The sequence below is a fragment of the Miniopterus schreibersii genome (genome assembly GCF_964146895.1).
Source record: "Miniopterus schreibersii genome assembly, chromosome: 6".
Taxonomy (NCBI): domain Eukaryota; kingdom Metazoa; phylum Chordata; class Mammalia; order Chiroptera; family Miniopteridae; genus Miniopterus; species Miniopterus schreibersii.
Genome location: NC_138107.1, coordinates 33,952,215 through 33,976,368, shown reverse-complemented (window position 1 = coordinate 33,976,368; position 24,154 = coordinate 33,952,215). Strand labels below are relative to the sequence as shown.

Below are 24,154 nucleotides of genomic sequence, written 5' to 3'. Positions count from 1 at the left end.
TTTCTCTGAGGAACTTTGGTTATTTTTAGTGGGAAATGATATTCAAAAACACAAATATGGGAATTTGGGTTGTTTGTTTCTATATGAGGGTCACTTAGTTTCTAAGCATTTTCTATGGGTAAAGCTAGGAAATACTTTTCTATTTAAGAAAAAATATACAGTAAGTTCATATTACCTCTGATTCAAATTCAAAGCTACAAGATATTGATTTCTTTGATTTTACCTTTGTATTCCGTTCTCTAACACTGAAAATCTTGGTTTCTGGAGACAACAATATAATTGCTTCTCTGCTTTATCAATGTGTTTTAAAATCCCAATACCAATAATATTAACAACAATATTAGTAACTACACTTAGGATTTCTTTGTAGTTCTGTTTGACCTTAAAATATCTCACATTAGGATGGACAGCTACAATATTATATTAATTTAAACTCATCTGAAATAATTCATCTGTGTGTTCAAGCTACCAACTAGATATATAATGACATTTCATTTCATTTTAGTTTTGATTTTGTTTTTAAATATTTGCAATTTTACTCTCTTTTATAATCATGTAAAATGTTTACGTGGTTCCAAAGTCAAATATATAAAACAAGTATGTATGTAGACATCTAGCATCTATCCCTGATTCCCACGCTGTTTCCTGCCCTTCCAACCAACTACTTTTAAAATCAGTTTCTGGTATATCTTTCCATTTAAAAAAAGAACAAAAAACCCAAACACCTACATTCATTCTCTCACCCTTCATAAACAAAGGGTAGCATACTATACACTGATATTTACTTTCTTTTACTCATATGTTAACAGGTCTTGGAAATCACTTACACAATACTAAATCATATCTTTCTCCCCTTTTACAACTACATATGTTATAGTTTATACAACCAGTCCCTGATGGTTTCAAGTCTTTTGCTATTTATTATAACAGGGCTACATTCCATATACACACACGTATGCACGTGTCTAAATATAGGAAAAAAGATTTAGGGGAGAAAGAAATTGTAAAGAAACTAATTTTCACTGCATTCTTTCTATCTGTCAAATATTTTATTGCGCTATACTAGGCACTTTACATGTTACTTTATTTACTCCCTCAAAAACACTGTCAATGAGCCTGGCCAGCGTGGCTCAGTGGTTGAGCATCAACCTGTGAACCAGGAGGTAGAGGTTCGATTCCCGGTCAGGGTACATGCCTGGGTTGGGGGCTTGATCCCCAGTAGAGGCGGATAGGCGGTAGCCCATCAATGAGTCTCTCATCAGTGCTGTTTCTATCTTTCTCCCCCTCCCTACGTCTCTCTGAGATCAATAAAGACATATTTAAAACACAAACAAACAAAAAAACACAGTGTCAACGAGGAAATGTAACCATTTACAGGTCAGAGAGATTAAATTAACCAGGCCAAAGTTAGAAAGCTGGACATACCTGGAACCTGAACTTGACCTAGAGCTGAGGCCAAGTTCTGTGCTTTCATTATTTATGATGTAAAGGATAAGAACAGAGTCAGTTATTATTTTCCAACTATGAGAACAGTTTTAATCATCTACCCATAAAATGTTACATAACGAACACAAGACACATCAAAACACTTCTCAAATATACTCATTTTCACTTTAAAAATATATGTGAAAAATGTTGGACTGATATAAGCAATGCCAAAGGGAGTAAAACACTTACTTGGATCATTTAGGTCTGACAGGTTTGTTTTCCTTTCTTTTAGGTTTGTGGTTTTGGCTCCTTTTGCCCTAGGTAAAACGACTTTCCCATTAGTCTGTAAATAATTCTGTCTGTCACCACAATTCACAATAATATCAATTGGAACCTTTCCCACACTGTTGCCATAAAACTTCTTGGGTGTTAATGCTGTGTTTTGTGACTTCTGTCCTCCAGAATTCTGATGATTTGACGTTCTTAATAATGGTCCAGTTGATTCATTTAAAGATATAGCTTGTCTGCAATTTCTCTGCAAATCCTTAGGAAAAAGAATACCACAACTTTGGTGTTTAGTCTGAATTTCTTTTTCTTGTCCACATTTTGGACAATATTCATTCACACTGTTCAGAAAACTTAAGTCCAAAAAAATAAAAGACTTTGGCATTTTATTTCAACATCATGGAACAAACACAAAATTTAAAAATTAACACTTTTACTCCCTATCATCATCACCATGGCTACCACAAAAATCCTGAATATGTCATTTTAGCTAGAATTTAGCAGCACAATGCTGAAGAAATTTTTGAGACCTTCTGGTCCAGTAGTTTCCAAACTGGACTATGTATCCAACGCAATGGCTACATGAAGATTTTAAAAAGCATTCAGGGCATAAGTGATCTTAAGGAAATCAATATCTAGATTCTCAAATTCTACATATAACCTTTCCAAAAACCTAATATGATTATGCTTCTGGTGTCAAAGCATCTCCTGCCACAACTGCTCTTCTCCTTTAAAAAAAAGAATGCTAAACCCATCCTCTGTTTAAAATGTTACAATGGTGTATTTCCCTGGGGTATAAAAACCACCAAGCCAAACCAAAGGATAATTTTAAATGTTGAAAAAAATAAATAAATTATAAGTACTGGTTAACAAATCTTTGCAAGACAACTGATTTCTAACATAGCGCTTCAAAAATATTTACAGGCAGGCCCCAGCCTGTTTTGCTAGTGGTCAGAGCATCGGCCCATGTACTGAAGGGTGCCGGGTTTGATTCCAGTCAAGGGCACACATCCCATTTACAGGCTCTATCTCAGTTCCAGTCAGAGGCCTGGGGGAAGCAACCAATTGATGGGTCTCTCTTCCATCGATGTTTCTCTCTCTCTCTCCCCCTACCTTCCACTCTCTCTAAAAAAAATCAATGGAAAAAATATCCTCAAGTGAGGATTAACAACAACAAAAAAATTTACAGGAAGGCCTACTCTAGGTTACAACTGTGAGATTAAAAAATGTTTTTTGACAGTAGAGTATCGTGTGGCTTGGGGCATGTAACTCAGAAGTTCAAGGTACTGAGTGATATTTATAATATAATTCTTTCCACAGCCATGTACTTATTTATGTGAGCAAGGTTCCTCAGAACTTACATCTATAAGAAGGAAACACAGGAATAGATGTTGAATCCTGTCACGGTATGTAACATATATTTATCCATGGACACGTGAAGTAATTGAGAACAAGTCAATGGATCTAATTAAAAGATGCATTTCCAATAACTTTATGCCAAATAATTACTTATTAAACATTGTAACAACTTATAGTTTTAATCTATTAATAATTATTTTTATATGTTATATGTATTTATACTGTTCTTTTTTAAAACTTAAGTATAACTGGTGTACAATATTATATTAGTGTCAGGTGTATAATATAGTGATTTGATATCTAGATACCTTACAATGTGATCACCACACTAATTCTAGTAATAATCTGTCACCCTGCAAACTTATCACAATATTACTGACTATATCCCCCTTCACCTTTTTCACCCATCATTCTTTATTCCTCCACTCTGGCAACTATCCATTTAATCTGTTTATATGAGTCTGTTTTTGTTTTTAATATTGGAAATAATCTAAAAGACAATTTTTTTAATACTCTGAACCTCATATCTCAAGAAATTAAGTGAATAAATATTTTTTGTGACAATTAAATGATAGAATGAGATAATTATTAAGACCTACTGCATTTGGATGCTACTAGGTCCATATATGAGGAGAGAGATCTAACCATTCTATTTCAAAATTACTTTCTGTGAGACCATTTAAACTTGGGATGAAAATGTTCAAAGTCAATTTAAAAATACCTAAGTAAATACATAGTTATTTAAAACTCTTTTAAATCTTTTAAAAGTGACAGAAGTCATCAAGTGGTTGCAGGACTGACTAGTAGGTGGTAGCTATAAGAAATTACATGTGTATATACAAATATCAAAATTCTTTTAACTGAATGTTTAAATCTTATACATTTTACGCTATGTAAATTTATAAGTCAAAAATATAGAAACTACGCAAGCAAAAAAGTCTAAAGACCACTGCTCCAATCTTATCTCCTTGTTTTAAGTGTGAAAAAACTGACAAAGGAATTATTTACCTTGCCTAACAGATCAATAACAGTGCCCCTCTCTTAAGCCACATTACCTACTCAAGGATCTACCCCAGATAACAAAAAGAAATGAAAACCAATTCCTGTCAAGATGGTGGGTAAACATGGTACTCACCTCCTCCCACAACCACATCAAAATTACAACTAAACTACAGAACCACCATCATTCAGAACTGCCTGAAATCTGGCTGAATGGAAGTCCTACAAGTAGGGAATTAAAGAAGAAGCCACTGAGACTAGTAGGAGGGGTAAAGTTGTGGAACCGGCTAGTCCCACAACCACGTGTGGCAGTTTAAAATTGTTGGGCTACTCGGCTGTAGATCCAGGGGTCCCAGTGCCACACCAGTCCCCCAGTTCAGAGTTGAAGTGCTGGAGAGATAAGTCCTCATAACTGCGGGCTGTAAAAACCAGCAGATTGAGGCTGAGTGACACAGAGGCTGCTGGAGCCCAGGCATTCCTCTTAAAGGGCCCACACATGGACTTACTGTGACTCACTCTCTCTGAGCTCCAGCACTGCTTGAAAGGAACCTGGAACTTTTGGTGAGGAACTAACTTGTATGGAAACAGGGCAAGAGCTGGTGGGGGAAGCTTTGTCCCAGGCAGAAGTGCTTGTAAAGGCCATTTTTCCTTTGCTGAGCCTTCCTGGCCATAGAGCCAACAGGCAGGTGCCATATCTGACTTTCCATAACCTGGCTCATACTTTTCGCCCCTCCCTACATGCAGGCTCATCCAAGCCATTTCCAGTGGCTTTTCCATACAACTGGCCTCTCTTGCCTCATGATTCAGACTTTCCTAAAATCTCTCAAACAAGCGGCTGCTGACCTCAGCGTGCCCTGTACCACTCAATAAGTGGCCCCAGGCCTGGCACTAGTGGCAGCCCTCCTTGGCTTACAGCTTGGCCTCTCCTGGGTACCTCCAAGCCCAAGATAAGCATCAGCCATCTGCAGATCGCTCTGTAGCTTGTGCCAGGTATCCCCAGCCAGTGACTGACACTGACTCTCCCGGGAGGCCCCAGAGCCAGTGCACCTGGTGGTTGGCTTCAAACCACACTGGAGTACAACCCTACCAGATGCACGAGCAACACTCAAGGGGCAGACTCGGTGAAGCAAATCCCCACTGAAGCAAATCCTGCTCCAGAAGATCAACTCCTGCACAGCAGCTCTTCTGCTTTAGTCATAGCCGATCCTCAAAACCTACTGGCCTCTCTCCCAGTGACACCAACATCAACCAAGGCTCAACTACAATAGGACAGTGCACACAGCTCACACAGGGGTGCAGCTAGGGGTGCCCAGCTCAGATGCCGGGGGAGACTGAGCCACTGGGCCCTACACGACACCTATTACACAAGGCACTCAACCAAGCTTGGGAGACATAGCAGATCTACCTAATTCATAGAAACAAACACAGGGAAGCAGCCAAGATAAGGAGACAAAGAAACATGTTACAAATGAAAGAACAGGAGAAATCTCCAGAAAAATAACTGAATGAAATGGAAGCAAGAAAACTACCAGATACAAAGTTCAAAACAATGAATGCTCAAGGAACTTACTGAGAACTTCAAGGAACTTAGTGAGAATATCAACAACATAAAAGTGGACCAGTCAGAAATGAAGGATATACTAAATGAAATGAAGAATTTACAGGAAATCAAAGGTAGCATAGAGGACACCGAAAATCAAATCAGCAATTTGGAATACAAGGAAGCAAAAAACACCCAATCAGGACAGCAAAAAGAAAAAATCCAAAAATATCAAGACAGCGTAAGGAGCCTCTGGGACAACTTCAAGAGGCCCAACATTCACATTATGGGGGTGCCATAGGAGAAGAGAAAAGCAAGAAATTGAAAACCTATTTGAAAAAATAATGGCAAAAACTTCCCTAACCTGGTGAAAGAAATAGACATACAAGTCCAGGAAGCACAGAGAGTCCCAAACATGATGAACCCAAAGAGACCCAAACCAAGACACATCATAATTAAAATGCAAAAGGCTAAAGACAGAGATTCTTAAAAGCAGCAGGAGAAAAGCAGTTAATACCTACAAGGGAGCACTCATAAGACTACTGGATGATTTCTCAACAATTAACTTTGCAGGCCAGAAGGGAGTGGCAAGAAATATTCAAAGTGATGAAAACCAAGGACCTACAAAGCCAAGATTACTCTACCCAGCAAAGCTATCAATTTAGAATTGAAGGTCAGATAAAGAGCCTTCCCAGACAAGAAAAAGCTAAAGGAATTCATCACCACCAAACCAGTACTATATGAAATGTTAAAGCGTCTTCTTTAAGAAAAAGGGGGAAATAAAAAATATGAACAATAAAATGACAATAAATACATAATCTACCCATAGCTGATTCTAAAAATCAAAATAAATGGACAAGCAGAACAGAAACAGACTCATAGATACAGAGAACATTTTGATGGTTGCCAGATGGGAGGAGGTTGGGGGCATGGGTGAAAAAGGTGAAGGGACTTAGAAGCACAAATTAGTTATAGTGTAGTCATGGGGGTATAAACTATAGCATACGAAATATAGTCAATAATATTCTAATAACTATGTGTGGTGTCAGATGGGTATGAGATTTTTCAGGATGATCACTTAATAAATTTTATAATGTCAAATTACTGGGTATACACCTGAAACTAATATAATGTTGTATGTCAACTATAATTGAAAAATTTTAAAGTGATTTTCAAAAAAAGGAATAAAAACCAAATTTCAACCAGGGCAAAACTGAACTTAGTAAAACATCAGCTCACCATCTCAGCATATGTGGGTTATAAAAAAAGATGTCTCTTTCTCTGACAGTACATGGGAGAATTCTGTTATGCTATTTGTGGCATAAAGGTATAAGGAAATTATTTTTCTCATAGCACTTTCAACAGCGTCCTATGTATTTAGAATGCATAGGTAACAGCTAAACTACACATACAACTGGTTAAACACAAATATGCGACAGATGATCTAACTCATATTTAGCCTATTGCCAGAGAAAGAGAGAAAAAAAGTATATTTAAATGAAATACAACCATGCAACTGGTTAGCCATGTCTCATTGCATAAATAAAGGAGTAGTCCCTACCTACATACTATCCTATGATGAAAAAGCTAATCCTCTAAGAAAAATCTAAAGCCCACTCACTATTAAACACTGCCATTTTCATGATAAGCAAAGGCATGTTTCCATCTCTAGCTAGGCTTAAAAATATTGTTGTATACCCAAAAAAGTTCAGAGACATGCATTTATGTAGAACATAGAGTCCCATGTGCCATGATGGGAGTCAGCTATATATAAGCTAACTCCTGTCTTTTAAGAACCTAAGGATATGATCAAGCTCATTACTATCTCTAATACTTATTGTCTATAATAAAACATATTTTGATGAGAAAAAAACAATGGAAAGAGATACTTTCAGATATTGCATTTTATAAAATTGTTACTGAAGTAGAAAAAGCATATCCCTACCATTAAAATTTCTAATATTAAAATAAAGAAGAAAAAATATTGTGAGTTATTACCATACACCTTCTGTCAGCTAAAAAACACATTTTGGAACTGTATGCAATAATTAGGATTAAAATGCAGATCTGCTGAGCTGAATACAATATTAAATTTTACATGATAAAAATTAGAGACTAGAAATTTTTTATCAACCTAGCAATCTAAAAACTAGATTTCAACACCACTCAGTAACTTTTAGTAAGGTATGTGTAAAGTAGCAAGTTTTCATAACAATTTTATGTTAAGTATAATTTCTTCTGGAAAACCATGATTAATTAAAGACTTACAAAATAAAATAAATTCAAATTTCGTATCACATACTACTTGACAGGCTCTACTCATAAATAATAACCAAATATATTTAATAAGAATGAGTCTGGCCCTAGCCAGTTTGGCTCAATGGTTTGAGTGTTGACCCATGAACTGAAGGGTCATGGGTTCTATTCCAGCCAAGGGCATGTACCTCCGTTGCAGGCTCTATCCCTGGTTGGGGCTCGTGTAGGAGGCAACCAATCAATTTGTCTCTCTCACATCAATGTCTGTCTGTCTGTCTCTCTCCCTTCCACTCTCTCTGAAAAACAATGGAAAAAATATCCTAAGGTGAGGATTTAAAAAAATAATAATTAAAAAAATAATGAGTCTGTCTTTGATGAGACACCACTAAGACGTCATTTTTACTAAATATCCTAAATACGTACAATCTTATTAAATATCAAAGACTCTGTTTATTTACAACCAGTACAATGTATGAAATTTCAAACTATAAATGGAAAGAAATAACACTACTCTTGTTAAATAATTAAAAATTACATAAAGGAACAGAAGACAATCCAATTAAAAAATGGGCAAAGGACCTGAATAGACACTTCTCCAAAGAGGACATACAGATGGCCAAGAGACATGAAAAAATGCTCAAAGTCACTAATCATCAGAGAAATACAAATTAAAACGACAATGAGGTACCACCTCATACCTGCCAGAATGGCTATCATCAATAAATCAACAAACAACAAGTGCTGGCAAGGATGTGCAGAAAAGGGAGTCCTAGGTAAACTGTTGGTGGGAATGCAGACTGGTGGCAGTTACTATAGAAAATAGTGGGGAGCGTCCTCAAAAAATTAGAAATGGAACTGCCATTTGACTCAGTGATTCCACTTCTAGGAATATATCCTAAGAATCCTGAAACACCAATTAGAAAGAACATATGCACCCCTATGTTCATAGCAGCGCTATTTACAATAGCCAAGATCTGGAAACAGCCCCAGTGTCCATCAATGGATGAGTGGATAAAAAAAGCTGCGGTACATTTACATAACAAAATACTATGCAGCTGTAATAAAATAAAATAAAATAAAAAAAAGGCTCTCTTACCCAATGAAACAGTAGGGAGGGACCTTGAGAGTATTATGCTAAGCAAAACAAGTCAGAGAAATAAAAATATGACAATCTCACTTATATGCGGAATCTAATGAACAAAATAAACTGATGAACAAAATAGATCCAGAGACATGGAAGCATGGAACAGACTGATGAATCTCAGAGGGAAAGGGGGAGAAGGGATGGGAAGAGATAAACCAAAGAATGTATATGTATATATGCATAATCCACGGACACAGACAATAGTGTGGTGAAGGTGGGAGGTGGGGGGGTCAAAGGGGGAGGGAAGGGGACATCTGTAATATTTTCAACAATAAAGATAAATTTTTTTAAAAAAATTACATCAAGTGTGGCTACAAACTATTCTTTCTCTTCACTAAGAAAAAAATAAGAATTGGCATGAGAGTAAAGGAAGGTTTATTTTAGATATTAAAAAAAATAATAAATTCTGAGCTTTTCAGTGGAGAAAGGATAGTGTTGTCTGGTGAGCTTTCCTCTTTTCTCCTTTACCTGGGTCGTAAAGTAAGCCAAGACATGTAGGGATGCCAGTATGGTCTACACCAAGCTTAGGCATGCAAAGAGACTAGTCACATAAAAGGCAACTGAGCAAATAAGTAAATACAGTGAAGACGATCAGGTTTCTTACTGTCAGAGAAGGGAGTTACAAACATGCAAAGTGGGAAAGGCTAAGATAAACATTGTGGTGTTGAATTAAAATGATCAGTGTGAATTCATAAATTTTAATATGTATTAAATATTCACACACACACATTTCCTAGCTCTGTACACTGATAGGGCCCATAAACATGATACCCCATAGCAAGGAGCATAACTAGAGCTCAAATACATTCCCTCCACTTACAGGAACAATGGCTCCTTAGAGAAATTATGCCTCTGAAGTTAAGACAAAGCAAACACAAAAAAGTCTAGACCACCTGGTTATACCAAAAAGTAAAGAAGTTCTCAAAGAATGATGGAAATATGTCGAAAACAAAACAAAACAAAACCAAAAAACCCAAGGAGCCAGAGTAAGAAATTCTCATGGGCCAAGTCTGGGGCAATTTGAGCATAAAAATAAATGATAGTTACAGAATATATAATAATTTATGAGTAAATTCTTTATGGGTAAAATAAGAATTTGTGTCTATGTTAATATAAAGGAATATATAAGTAAATAGCCTGTCTTACAGAAGTCTTATTAATAAATGAATATTGAAATATCCATTAATTAACTTTATAATCTAAAGAGTGTAACTGAACAAGGTAAAAGTATCAGTAACATGAAAATCAACATTGTATACCTCCTGATAAGAATACAATAATACAATTAGAGCATCACTTCTGAGGATTCTTGAAAAAACATTTAAATCATGAAGACACATCAGACAAACCCAACTCAGGGTACAAAGCAAGTTGCCTATACTCCTCCCAAATATCAAGATTATGAAAGACAAGAGAATACTAAAGATGACCAAAGATCATGAAAATTAAATGTAACACCTAATCCTGATTAGAGCCCTGTACTAATAAAGGACATCGGGTAAAATGTGAATAGTTTGTGATTATATGGTAATTTCAAATCCATGCTAATTTTTAAATTTTGATAGTTATATAGGAGAATGTCTTTTTGTTTTTGTATTTTTAAAAAACACACACACTAAAATATTAGTTATAAATAAGCATCATGCCTGTTTCTAATGCTCCAATGGTGCAGAACAATATGATGACATGCATATAGAGAGTGAGAAGGTAGAAGGCGGCAGGCAGAGGAAGGGAGAACAAAGCAAATGTGGGAACAGCAATCTGGTAAAAGGATACGTGAATAGCTTTTCTACTACTATTTCAAGTTTACTCTAAATTAAAAATTATTTCAAAAAATTTCTGGTCAAGGCCCTGGCTGGGTAGCTCAGTTGGTTAGAGCGTCGTCTGTATATACCAAGGTTTATCCCCAGTCAGGGCACATCGAAGAAGCAACCAATGAATGCATAAATAAGTGGAGCAATAAATCGGTATTTTTCTCTCTCTCTCACTTAATTAAAAAAACTTTCTGGTTAAGAGCAGTTATTTGGAGTATGTTGCAGGGAGGCACTGATATATTCTTTTCAGGAAAAGACATTCTAGATTTTGGATAGTTAAAAATTATGTAGTAAAGGCAGAAGAGTTTGCCTAAATAACTTTTCTGGGTCTCTTCTAGTTGTATGAGAAAAGGTCACCTACAGTTAAAAGTTCTAAAAAAATTTTTAATAAAAATGCCATCTGATTAACAACAAAGAATAATTTCTCTACCCACCTCTAAATCAGTTAAACATTTTTTTGAGGCAGGAGACAGAGGAGTAGACTGATATGCACTGTGACGTTTCTGTGATACTTTCCTTTTAATTTCAGACTCCAAATGTGATTCAGACTCTTCTGTTTTCTTCATTATACGATCTACAGGAAGGAGACAAAACAAAAAGTACTAAAATGAAATTTTATAAATTCCTCATGATATTTATTATGAAAAAATACTAATTTATATTATCAAATTGTTTTAGTTAAAATGTTTCAACATATAAAACAAAGAGTAACCAGAACTTTAAGTCAATACAATTACATGATACAATATTATAACATAGTTTAACAAAACACAATTTTGAAGCTATAACCCAGCTAATATTTGAATCTTGAATTTAACAAAATATTCTAATAAAGACTTCAAATTGTAATCACCTGAATGTGCAGCCATTCCATGATGATTTCATTCAAAGTTAAATAAATTCTAAGATCAGTATAAAAAATGGTTTTCTACATATTTCTATTTATTACACCTTGGAATTCTATTCTAAAGCCAGGGTCATATCTTTATTTCTACCTTTCATACAACTACTTAAAACCCTTTAGAGATGTAACAGATAAAACTGAATACTTACCAATACCTTGGGGCCGACTTAACCTTATAGGATTACTTTCAAATTTTTGGACATGAGGTGGATATTCTTTCCTATAAAAGGAAATATATATAGGTTTATTCTAACAGAAAAAATATTTTTCAAAATGAAAAAATTGAGGAAATACATTAAAAGCAAAGCATAGCTTCTTTGCCATATAAAAGCAGTACTATAAAAATAAGAAAACTATATTACACAAATATACTAAAGCTTAATAATACATTGTAAGAGCCCTAAAGTCAGTGACTATTTTTTTTATTTAGACTGTCAATCTATCGAGCCCATAGCAGGCATCCAAATTACTGTCCTTTCAAAGTAGTTCCCCAAATGCATAAAACTTTAGAATTTTTCTACAAAAAAACTTGTAATGATTCATTGTGACACATTTTTGGGTTAAAAAAATCTTTCAGCTTAATAATACTCAATTTGTCCAATTTTGTTGTAAGTGTTTCTAGTTGTTTAAAAACAAATTAATAAACAAAAGAATACATGGCAAATAAGATATTGGCCTTGAGAATTCCAAAATCAGTACAAAACCAACAATTATGGAACAAGTATTTTAGTTTTGTAATATGACTACATATGGGGATATAATTATATTTTTTAAAATATTTTAAATTACATTATCAAATTTCACATACAATTGATTTTCAGATTATGAACATAATCCTTAGTAAATAAGGGTTCTAAAATACCATATGTAAGTCCAAATATATACTAATTAGGGGGGAAAGCAAAAAAACCTATAGCTAATTGTGGGATAAAAGCATTAAAGGAGATCTGTAAAATACAATACACTAGAGAGCTATAATAGCTACTTTACCATCCTAAAAAAAACCTTCTAAAAATATTCCGATTTTACTTAGCCAGGGAATTAAAAATAAGAGGCTATTCTATTATGTGTAAATCCATTCACACTAGTGATCAATAACAAATTAAACAAAAAACCCTAAAGTTTCCTGTGAAGATTTAATACTGTATTGTAAAAGTCAAACCTCCTAAATTGAAAACAAAATATGAAAACGATCTAAGAAAATAGTAAGAGTAGTGATAGTAGTGTATTTGTAATAGCAGTTAGCAAATAGTGAGCATCATGTGCCAGGAACTGTTCTAAGTGCTTTCCATCTATTAAATGTTTTAATTCTTATAATAATCTTATAAAGCATATACTATTATTAGCACTTTATAAATGAAGAAACTGAGGCACAACAGGTTAACCTGCCCATGGTCACACAACTATTAAATAGCAACGCCAGAATCTGAATCCTGATAAATTGCATTAGTATTGATGAGTAATGGCGTTTTCATCATTATTGAGGAGCATTTGATACAACTGGGCAATTTCCACCCAGCCAAAATTTTAATATTTGTGAGGATATGAGCTGCAAAGATGAGAATAAGCCTTAGAGATAAGTAGTAGTGCTAGAGCTATAAAAAAGGTAGGTTTTTCAGCTCCTTCCTACACTATATTTAGCTTAAAATATTATTTTCATATTCCATACACTTTCACACTAGAGAGGATATAATATAGTCGTATCTTTAAATCACATAACTAATTTTTTAATCTCTAATTTTTATAATTCTACACTTTGGAAAAATAAAGATACCAACTTTAAAATGTAACAGAAGCAATGATTTTGAAGCGAAGTATGACGACACTAATTTTGAAGTAGTAAACTTCAAAAACTTTGTGTAGTATATACATTTTTAAATAGTGGACAACACAAGCAGATGTTCTTAAATACTAAGGATTCTCAACAAGTGGCAAAAAATCTGAAAATACAGATATTCTGAGGAATGCTAAAAGCACGTTTATTCAGTAGTGACTGACATAAATGATCTGAGACAACAAATCATAAATGTGCATTGATTGATGAAAATGCTGCATTAATACACTGTGCCAAGTACTGTTCATGATGTGAAGTTTTCTTTATGTAATCATGTAATACCCATGACCTTATCATGTACTGTAATTTAATGTTAATAAACTATTACATATATTTGCCCACATTTCAGACATTATGGCCACTCTATATCTAATACTTGCTACGTTTCCCTATACAAACAGGGCAAACTAAGTTGCTTTGAAAATTATAATAATAAATAACTACAGAAATAAAAGTATGTCTAAGGTTTAACACAAAAATATTAATTCTTAATATAAGAATTTCAGGATAAAAGCATTAGCTTGAAAAAGTAATGAACTTTCTAGCCATAAACTATCTTGTGTTCTTTAAAATTTAGTTTAGTTTTAAAAAAATTTTTGTTAGGTGAAAAAAATAAAATTTTATGTTAATTTCTTGGGTTAAGGTTTCCATCACTCTGCAAATACTAAAATTTCAAACTCAAAACTGATGTGAAGCTCAGTTTCTCAGTGGATATTTCTTTCCCATCTCAAACCAAGCAGAAGCAGAGAAGCTTCCCTGCCATGCCAAATACAAGGTAGGAGGTGTGGGGGCTTCTGAGGGTTTGTGTTTTGCACAGAAGTTTTAGAGAAAACTTCACCTCATGGACCAACATTTTACAAGCAGCATAAAATAAATTGGGAGAGCTTTTTTTTCCTTCTTTGCAAAATTGATTAATATCAGAATGCTCTGTTCATTAAAGGTTAGACAGCACTAAATGTTTTAAAGATAAACTTAATTTTATTTATTTTATTCTTTTAAATATAAATCTTTATTGATTTCAGAGAGAGGAAGGGAGAGGGAAAGATAGAAACATCAATGATGAGAGAGTCATCATTGATCAGCTGCCTCCTGCACACCCCCGACCAGGGATTGAGCCCGCAACCCCGGTAGAACCCTGACCGGGAATCAAACTGCGATCTCCTGGATCCTAAGTCAATGCTCAACTGCTGAGCCATGCCTGGCCGGGCAATAAACTTAATTTTAGAATAATTTTTGATTTGCTGAAAAGTTTAAAAGACAACTCACAATCCTCTTACATCCTTTACTGACTTTCTCCTAATGTTAACACCTTCATTACCATCATACATGTCAAAAAAAACCCAACATTGGTATACTAATAATAACTCCAGACTTTATTCAGTTTCACCAGCTATACCACTAATATCTTTTTTCGTTCCAGAATCCAATCCAGGATCCACTGCATTTAGTCATCATGTCTCCTTAGTCTCCCCTTTGTTTCCTAGTTTTATATTGTTTTTCATCATCCTGACACTGGAAAAGAACTGATCAGCTATTTTGTCGAATGTGCCTCAACCTGGGTCTGCCTGATTGTTTTTCTTCTCGTGATTAGACTGAGGTTGCGAGTTTGGGGTAAAAGTATCACAGAGGTGAAGTGCCCGTCTCATCACATATCAGGAGGTACATGATATCAATGTGATTTTATCACTGGTGATGTTAACCCTGATCATTTGGCTAAAGTAGACCATTTACCAGGTTTCTCCACTCTGAAGTTATCTTTTCCCTTCTACACTCTGGAAGCCAGTTAGTCCAGTCCAGCCCACCAAAGGAGTGAGGATAGTTAAGCTCCACTTCCTGAAGAGGGGGCTATCTACACTTTTTTTTTTTTGAATTCTGTAATAAACAGTTGTCCATTTCCCCAACTCATTTTACTGCAGCTTGTATAATCCTAGGATAGTTCAATAAGTACATTTATTCAATCATTTATACCACTCATGGATATTTTTCATACTTTAAGATGATAATCCCAATTATTTCAGTTTGGGCCCTTGGGAGCTTTTTCAGGTGGCTCCTGTGTCCTTTTGATGTGACCGCGTTCCTTTGTTTTGTTTTTTATTCTGGTAAAATATAAGCAACATAAAATTTACAAAAATATGGACCGTTGCACTATCTGCATGTCATCCTTGTACAGGGGCCATGAAAATCTTCTCCCTATTGTTCCAATTTTTGTATATATACTGTTGAAGCAAGTACCCTTTTGTTCTTTTGGGTTTTTTTTTACTCCTGCTTGGTTTCTGACGCTGTAAGATGCTCCACTCATTCTGTGCTTTCCCCAACCCATCCCTAGAATCAGCATTTCTCCACATTCCTTTTATTAGAATGGTATTAGACACCAGAATCTGGGTGCTGGCATTTTTTTTTTTGCTTGGTTTTAATGATAACTCATTTTTATCAGCCTTTCCATTGCTCTGATCTCAAAAGATGTAAATTTCTATAAAATAAATCAATGTATTCATTTTACAATTAAAATCTCTTATTCCAAACTCATGTTAATTATAAATTAGTCTAATTTTCAAAAACATGTATTAAAATCTCCCACAGGTGTACTCTAACTGAAAACTTCCTGCGTATTTTATTTTAGGGGAGTATATTTAATTACATGACAACATTTAATTGTTATACTCTTACAGACTGTGTCTATTATGAAATGTGCTCCTTTATCCTAATACCATCTCATTGTTATTAAAATTCTACTCATGCTTTCTTTTTGTTTGCATCTCTTGTGACTTTAAACACCCCTTTACTTACAAATTGTTATTTTATGTCTCATTGTAAACAACATAGTAGCTGGATATAACCCAATCACTTTGTCTTTTAAACTAATTCAACCTGGTCACAATTATTATAACAACTAACAGACTTCATGTTTTCTTTTCATCTTACTTTATTAGTTAATTTTTATTTTTCTATTTATTATTTTATTGTTTCCTCTTTTCCACTATTTATACTGGTTTGCGCAATTGCTATTGTCATCCCCCACCCCAGTTAATTTAACAAATGACTAGTTACTCTCTCTCTTCAAGCTTTATTCCAACTGCATATTTCCATTCATTAATATGTTATCAAGATTCCAACTATTTCTTCAAGCAAAATGTTTTACTGCATCCCTAATGAGATGAAATCTTTAAAATTACTTTACTCCTCCCACCCTATTCCTCCCAATCCACTTCCCAAGAAAAGGCCTTAAAGACTCTGTTCACTTGTGCCCAACCTCCCCAACTCCTAGATTTTGCTGGGGTAGTTCGAATACTTGGGTCAGACTATTTCTTTTCTTTTGCAGAACATCTCTATTTGGAAAGTGGAACATGCTTGGCCTTAACTGAATGCCACTGAGTTAGTTTGTGTCAAATTATAAATCATATACAAAATATTTCTTTTAAATCTCCACGATTTATCAGGTAATGACACTTCCCTACCTAAAATGCCCTGAAGTCTTCTACTCAGTGCATTAATATAAAACCCAAACTCTTCAGATCATCTTACAAAGCATTTTGTAATTTGGATCCTAGTTGACCTAACCAAATTCACCTCGTAACATTTTCCCCTTTGCTACTCAAGCTCCAAACATACTGGCCCTTCTTTCTGTTCTCTGAACATGCCAAACTCATTCCTGCATTAACATCTTAGCACCACCTCTTCTCTATCTGTAAAATCTATCTCTATGATCATGGCTTGTCTGACTCCTTATTTAGTCCTTGGTTAAATGTTTGCTTCACAGTAAAGAATTTGTCTGAACATGTAATACATACTGTCAAACTCTATCACATTATCCAATTATACTTCTTTACAGAGCACCTATTTCATGTTTACTTGTTCATTGTCAGTCTGTGCCCATCAAAATTAAACTACAGGAGTGCATGGATTTTGTCTGTTTTGTTCATCACTGTACCCTTATGCCTGAACATAGCCTGCTAACTGGTACGTAGTTAGAATGAAAAAAAATGTGTATATCTAAATGGCAGAATGTAATTAGAAATGTATTTATCAGGTCAAATATTTGTACAAACATTGCTACACACGGATGGCAATGCTGTCAAAACTGAACCACTGGCCACAACGCAGAGCCATTATACACTACTTCAAAATATTAACTTGTCAGTCGATGTACAAATATCATAATTCAGGCATCTGAAAGGCACTATAAACTTGTTTATATTATTGATTGCACAGGTTGGTTGGAAACTGAATATACCTGGACTCTCTAGTCTCTTTACTGTCTAGCCTATTTCTAGTATTTTCATATTCAATCACTGTTTTCTTCACAATATCTTTTATTATGTGACAAGTCATTCTTCCTTTCCCCTATTTATTTTTCTTTGGAAAAAATAAGTCTGTTCTTCTCATATATTTATTCTTCTAAATAAACTTCCGAATTGGTCAAATTTCTTAAAGTTGCTGAGATTTTTACTAAAACTGCATTAAATGTACTTAAAGGATTTATACATACTATAATAATATACATAGTAGCAATATATTTTATTTATATTATAAAGTAAATAAATATAAACTTAATTTTATATTTACTTTATGTAAGGTTAATACCGAAAAACCAACAAAGAATATATGCCCCAGATTACGTTCTTTAGGTACATTTATAAAGACGTTATGCATCATTAATTTTATTACTGAATATTTAATTTTAGTTGCTAGTGTGAATGAAAGTTCAGTCTTTTCAATATATACTCCAATTGATCAGAAGTAAATAAAGAAAATCATTCATACTATTAGTCTTGTAGCCTATTATAATGTTCGACTAATTATTTCTAAGGTTTCAGGTGACTCTTACAATTACAAGAAAGATAGTATCATCTGAATATAATTTTATTCTCAAATACCCTGAGACAGCAATTTATAATGCTATTTATATCTTGGTATCACCTTTCTGCAGAACTTAGCAGTGCTTATCAAGAGCATTAAAAACATTAGTAATCTAGTCCCAAGAATCCTTTCCCAGAGTTGTATCTTACGAGATGCATTTAGAGATTTATACACAAAACTGTTCACCAACGTGTCACATATAACAGTAAAAAACAACCAGAAATGGGCTAAGGGGCAAATAAATAATTTATTTGCAGGACAAGCTATTATGAAATCATTTTAGAAGCCAACTTACTGGTAGGGAAAAATGCAGGAGCATACTGTTAGGTAAAAATCCAGAACACACAGCTATATTTTATTATGAAAATTCAGAAGACACAGCCATATTTTATTATGTTAGGTATATTAAAAGGTTATTAGAGAAAATGACTAGAAAGAAATGCATCAAGATGCTAATAACTTAATTTTTTAAAAAATTATAAAATCTGTAATTATAATACTTGTCTTTTTAAACACACCCTTTATGTAAACATTTCTAGTATTTCATATATATTCTCTTATTGCATTTTTCACCTTTGTACCTTTTTGTTGTTTCAAAATTCTCCACACTATGCACTTTTTACAATAAAAAATAATAAATATTTAAAATTTTTAAATTTGAAAATCACTATGTGCTTCAATTTCATAACGGATTAATAGAATCTTTACGTATGGAGGGGAAAAAATGAAACAGTTCTAATACCAGATTAACTATTCTAACTTCCTGGTGCTGCCACATGTACACTGTATTCATAACCCATCTGTCTATGAGTGAGAAAGAAATGTGAGTCATTCAAGTTGTTTAAGTCACCCACAGCAAAGTAACTGGCAGCAAATTTTTTGTTTCTAAGCTCTGGATCTTAATAGTTACTTATTATTTATTATTTATTCCAACTTGACTTTACACTTAAAATACACATCACTGTGCCCAGTACATAGTACAAATGGAAAAACCGTGGGAAAGATTACCTTCCACAACTACCTAACTTTTGTTTATTAGATTAACCATCCTCTTTTATAAGTAAATCATTTTGTTCAGAAATTTATAGTCTCTCATGTGTTAACGGGCTCCCATTACTCCTGAAAGATGAGACAAAAGATGTGGCGCAGTGTTCACAAGGGGGGAAAGGGCTTACGTGAAAAAATTTACAAAGTAAAATCTACTGACACCAAAGTTCTCAGTTTTTCTCTGACAAAGCTAAATGCAAAATAATTTTAGGTAAGGGTCCAAAGGATTAATGGTCTAAATTCAACCTAACAGTAAACTAAGCTACTGAATAAGTCATTCAGGTGTACAGGTATTCCCTATAAAGTATTTTAGACACAGTTGTTGCTGCATGTCTAGTCCCCGGCATTAATTTTAGTAAAAAACACTGAAAGAATTTCAGTATCTATTACTATTACAGGAATTTCAAATTTTACAGTGTATAAGTCAGTTTTAAATAATTATCTGATTTGTTCCTCATGAATCTCCTTTAAAGTTGGGCAAATATTACCACACCCATTGTAGAGTAAGTTATGTACCTACTGCTAATGCTGGTTATTTAATTCTACATCTGACTCCTATTCAGAATTATTCCAACAAGAATGTAAGCTCCAAGGATAGGGATTTTTGTCTGCTCCCGTAACAGTGCCTGGCCACACACAGTCACTGAAATATATGCCAAATGTATCAATGAATAAATATCCTCTACAGAAATATGCGTAAGAAGCCAAAACAGTGGTGGTGGTGGGGAAATAGCATAAACCCTCCAAGGCTATTGTGAATAATCTAATCTCATAGGGGAGGGGACTGAAAGAGGTTAACCAAAGAATTTATATGCACAGCCCATGGACACAGACAACAGTTCTGTGAAGGCCTGGGGTGGGGTGGGGTGGAGGCTGGGTGAAGGGGGCAAAGGAGGGAGGAAGTGGGGGACATTTGTAATACTGTCAACAATAAAAAAATAAATTTAAAAAATAACCTAAAATTTTTATATTATTCTGAACATGTAACAATAACTATATTTTTTCTATGTTATGGTATAGCATACAGGAAAGAACGTTATTTATATAAAACAAAAGTCTGTTTCAATATGATTGTTTTAAGAGTTAATGTATATTCTTTAGCAATTTTATTAAAAACATCTTATTAATTAATAGCCTTTCAAAACATATATAGTTGCTTATGAGTTAAAAATTTTAAAGATATAAAATGACTCATCTGTATCTAACAATAATGATTAACTCAAAAACAAAATAGACACAAGTGAGGAAATAATTTTTCTTTCCCAGAAGATAGGTAGTAAAATATTTACACAACCCATTCATTCATTTAAAACAAGTGTCTGTGATGTACTTCAGAGTTATAAAATAGGCCCAAAACTTTTACTGACAGGATCATCTTTAGATTTATATTTCAGAAACCTGGTGTTCACGAAGATGGAAAATATCTTTTATAAAATATTGCAAGTTATCTTCTTTGCCCTCTCTATACATTAAAAAAAAATTATATAGTTAAAATTATATAATTAAAATCATAGAATGTCCCTTTTAAAAAAAAAATTTTTTTTTATGTTTTTACTGATTTTTAGAGAGAGGAAGGGAGAGGGATAGAGAGATAAAAACATCAAGGAGAGAGAGAGAAAACATCATCAATCAGTTACCTCCTGCAAGCCCCCACCAGGAGGTGGAGCTGGCAACCCAGGCATGTGCCCTGATCGGGAATTGAGCTGTGACCTCCTGGTACCTGGGTTGACGCTCAACCACTGACAACACGGGGCCGGGAGAATGTCCTTTCTTTTGATTTTCACCAATTGCATGAAAGTATTTGTTTAATATAAGGATTGTTAACCTGTTTTTAGGGTAGAGAGTTTATAAAATGCTTTTGAAACTCTCAGGAAAGCAAGAAAAAAAATATGCACATGCATAAAATATTCTACATACATACATGGAGCGAAAAGCTATTCTTATGAACATTTGCTTTAGAAGAATCACAACCATTTCACTATTCAAAGAAATATGTGTTCTTAAAACTTTGTTTCCATGTTATTTACATTATTCAACATTGCTGCTAAAGAACAGTGTGTTTGCCAGTGTTGCTACAAAGGGAACAGTAATCATAAAATTCTGTTACAAATTTTTGGGTTAGAATAGGAATACATTTGATGTTAAGAGTTTTAACTCCAAGCTTAAGGTATTCTAATTTCACTTTTCCCTTCACTCTACTGAAGTGTAAAATATAATAAGAAAGATTTTAATAATGGAACTGAAATCAACTTTACTACTAAGGCACTGAAACATTGTATTTTTAAAAGGAAAGTAGTCAAACATGAGCATAAATATATAATAACCATTCATGGAAAAATGTTATATTAAGAATTATGGCGAAACACTACCAACATAGTCAAATATCATGTTGTGCTATTAATATATTTCCTTTTATTAAAATAATTTACTAAGCTTTAATGACGACTCTAATCAATGGATATTTTTCAAAACATATAAATCATCTGATATTTACTATGATATCCATGCTCTAATTTCATCAATATTAAGCTTACCTTTCCTTTTGGTCCAGACTGCTTAAAACATGAAAAAGAAAAAGAATGTAAGAGGCAAGACCTCATTTTTGATATATCATTGTAGTTTTAGTAACTGTAGTCAATAAGGCAAAACTCCAATGTGATTAATTTGTTTTAAACACATTATATATGTTACATAGTATGTTTTGAATTGTCAGATAAATTGTTTTTCAGTTTCTTTCAATACAGAAAATACTTTATATTTAAACATATTTAAGGAAGAAAAAACGATGTACAAAGACATGAAAAGTTCTTGAAAGCCTTAGTTAACCACCCAACATTTGAGGATATATGTTATTTTAGAGCAGTTATGTAAATAAGTCTTCAAGGAACAATATAATTTCCAGAAAGTTATAAAAAGTTTTAGTGGTTCCAATCCTGTGATATGATTATTTGCTTGAGTAAAAAATAAAAAATAAAAAATAAATAAAATTTTAACGTTGAAACTCCAAAACCTTAGCATACGATTTGGGATACAAGGCAAGGCCTGAGATTTAAAATCATGTCCTCTAATCAAAAGCCCAATGTCCACCCTTCTCCACAGTTCATAGAAAACCTAAAAAGCTATCAACACCAATTACTTAAGAGTAAAATTATAAAACTCTCAGTTTAGAATAAGGTTCACATTCTAGAAATATTTCTCTTTATTATAAAAGGAACTAAATATTCAGAATTAACCCCAAGGAAAACATAGTTTACAAAATCCTCAAGTGCCCATATTAACTCTTGTATTCCTATTATGTGGAGCACACAAGTAAAATCAATTTAATTCCAGAAAAAAGAAAAAAAAAAGAAATATGGTAACTTGGTTTTACAAAAGAAGTATTAAAAAGAAACATTATTTTTTAAAAAATATTTTCAATAGTAAAAAAAGAATTACTATAAATTTACATGCCATATTTCAAATTTTACCTGTTTTTGTAACAATGAGATAATCTGTGTAAAATAAGTTTGTGTTGTATAAATGACAGAAAAATAAGGGAATATTATTTTTACACCACTATTAAAAATGAAACAAAATATAAACGTAAAAGTTTAAATATTTATTTTCATATTTATATTTTCTTATGGAATTATATTTACAGGAAAAGTAAAATGAAAACCAAAAATTAGGTATTAATGCCTAATCTAGCCATTTCCAACTCTACACTCTTGTGCCCAAGAAATGGGAAGAGTTTAGTAGCCTCCTATTTTTTGGTTTTTTCCCTAAACTCACCTGTACAGAGTAAAGAAAGAGGCAGAAGACCCATAGAAGAAAAACGTTTGGTTCTTTCAATAAACCAAGGGAGTAAGAAACAAAAAACAAAACTATATACACATATACACATATATACACATATATACATATATACACACACACACCCATGCTCATTTACTGTAATATATCTAATTTATAAGTCATGGCACATCTATAATATCCCTCATATGTGTTTATTATCAAGTCCCACCCTAGAGGAAGGAACTTACATTTAAAAAAAAAAAAAACTCTTAAAAAATGGGGAGGAAAGCCTAATTAGTAATGTAGGACTTTGTAAAAATGTCAACTTACATTCTTGTTGAGCTATTTCATCCTTGAGCTAGTGTTATACCAGTGCTCTTAAAATTTTAATGAAAAAGAAATTAAAAAGAAAGGAAAGAAGCCTGACTGATTGATTCTGGTATCCATGACTTGATTTAGGACTTCAAAAATTCATTCGAAGTAGTGCTTTTCATTAATGATTAATCTGAGCCCATTTTCCCATTTATGGTGTACATATGCTGTTGTAGACATTCATTTTCCCCTATGGCCTTACAAGTCTTTTTACCTATCCTTAATAAAAAACAAAAAGTGAAATGTAAATAAAACATAAACCAGTAAATGTGTTCTTGTAGCAAGTCTGATTGAAGTTAGGGGTGAAGATGGTATAGAGTTATACACATTTTTTAATTTCTGCTTTTTTCTATACCAAATACTATCATCCTCCTCCATCACTATTAGTATATAAACCTATCTTTTAATATGACTTAAATTTACATTTGGAATAGCAGTAAGAATATAGGCTGGGATGTAATATTCTCCCAAATAGTAGCTAATCTGATCTGATACTTCACTAATCTTCATTAATTTCTTTTAGATTAAAAAGCTGTGGCAT

General features: G+C 33.5%; 1 protein-coding gene across 14 annotated transcripts in view; it reads right to left on the bottom strand.

The window, feature by feature from the left end:
• SENP6 (SUMO specific peptidase 6) overlaps window positions 1-24,154 on the bottom strand; it is a gene marked incomplete at its 3' end in the record, with an annotated part of 101,803 nt that overhangs the window by 38,531 nt on the left and 39,118 nt on the right. For 5 of the 14 annotated variants that reach the window (XM_081141321.1, XM_081141312.1, XM_081141319.1 and 2 more), the window contains 4 exons: window positions 22,002-22,022; window positions 11,879-11,949; window positions 11,260-11,399; window positions 1,678-1,972 (listed from right to left, as the gene is read on the bottom strand). In XM_081141321.1, coding sequence (XP_080997447.1) covers window positions 1,678-1,972; window positions 11,260-11,399; window positions 11,879-11,949; window positions 22,002-22,022 — 527 coding nt within the window. The remainder of the gene's footprint in view (window positions 1-1,677; window positions 1,973-11,259; window positions 11,400-11,878; window positions 11,950-22,001; window positions 22,023-24,154) is intronic. The other 9 variants (XM_081141323.1, XM_081141324.1, XM_081141318.1 and 6 more) reach the window with 2 other exon arrangements.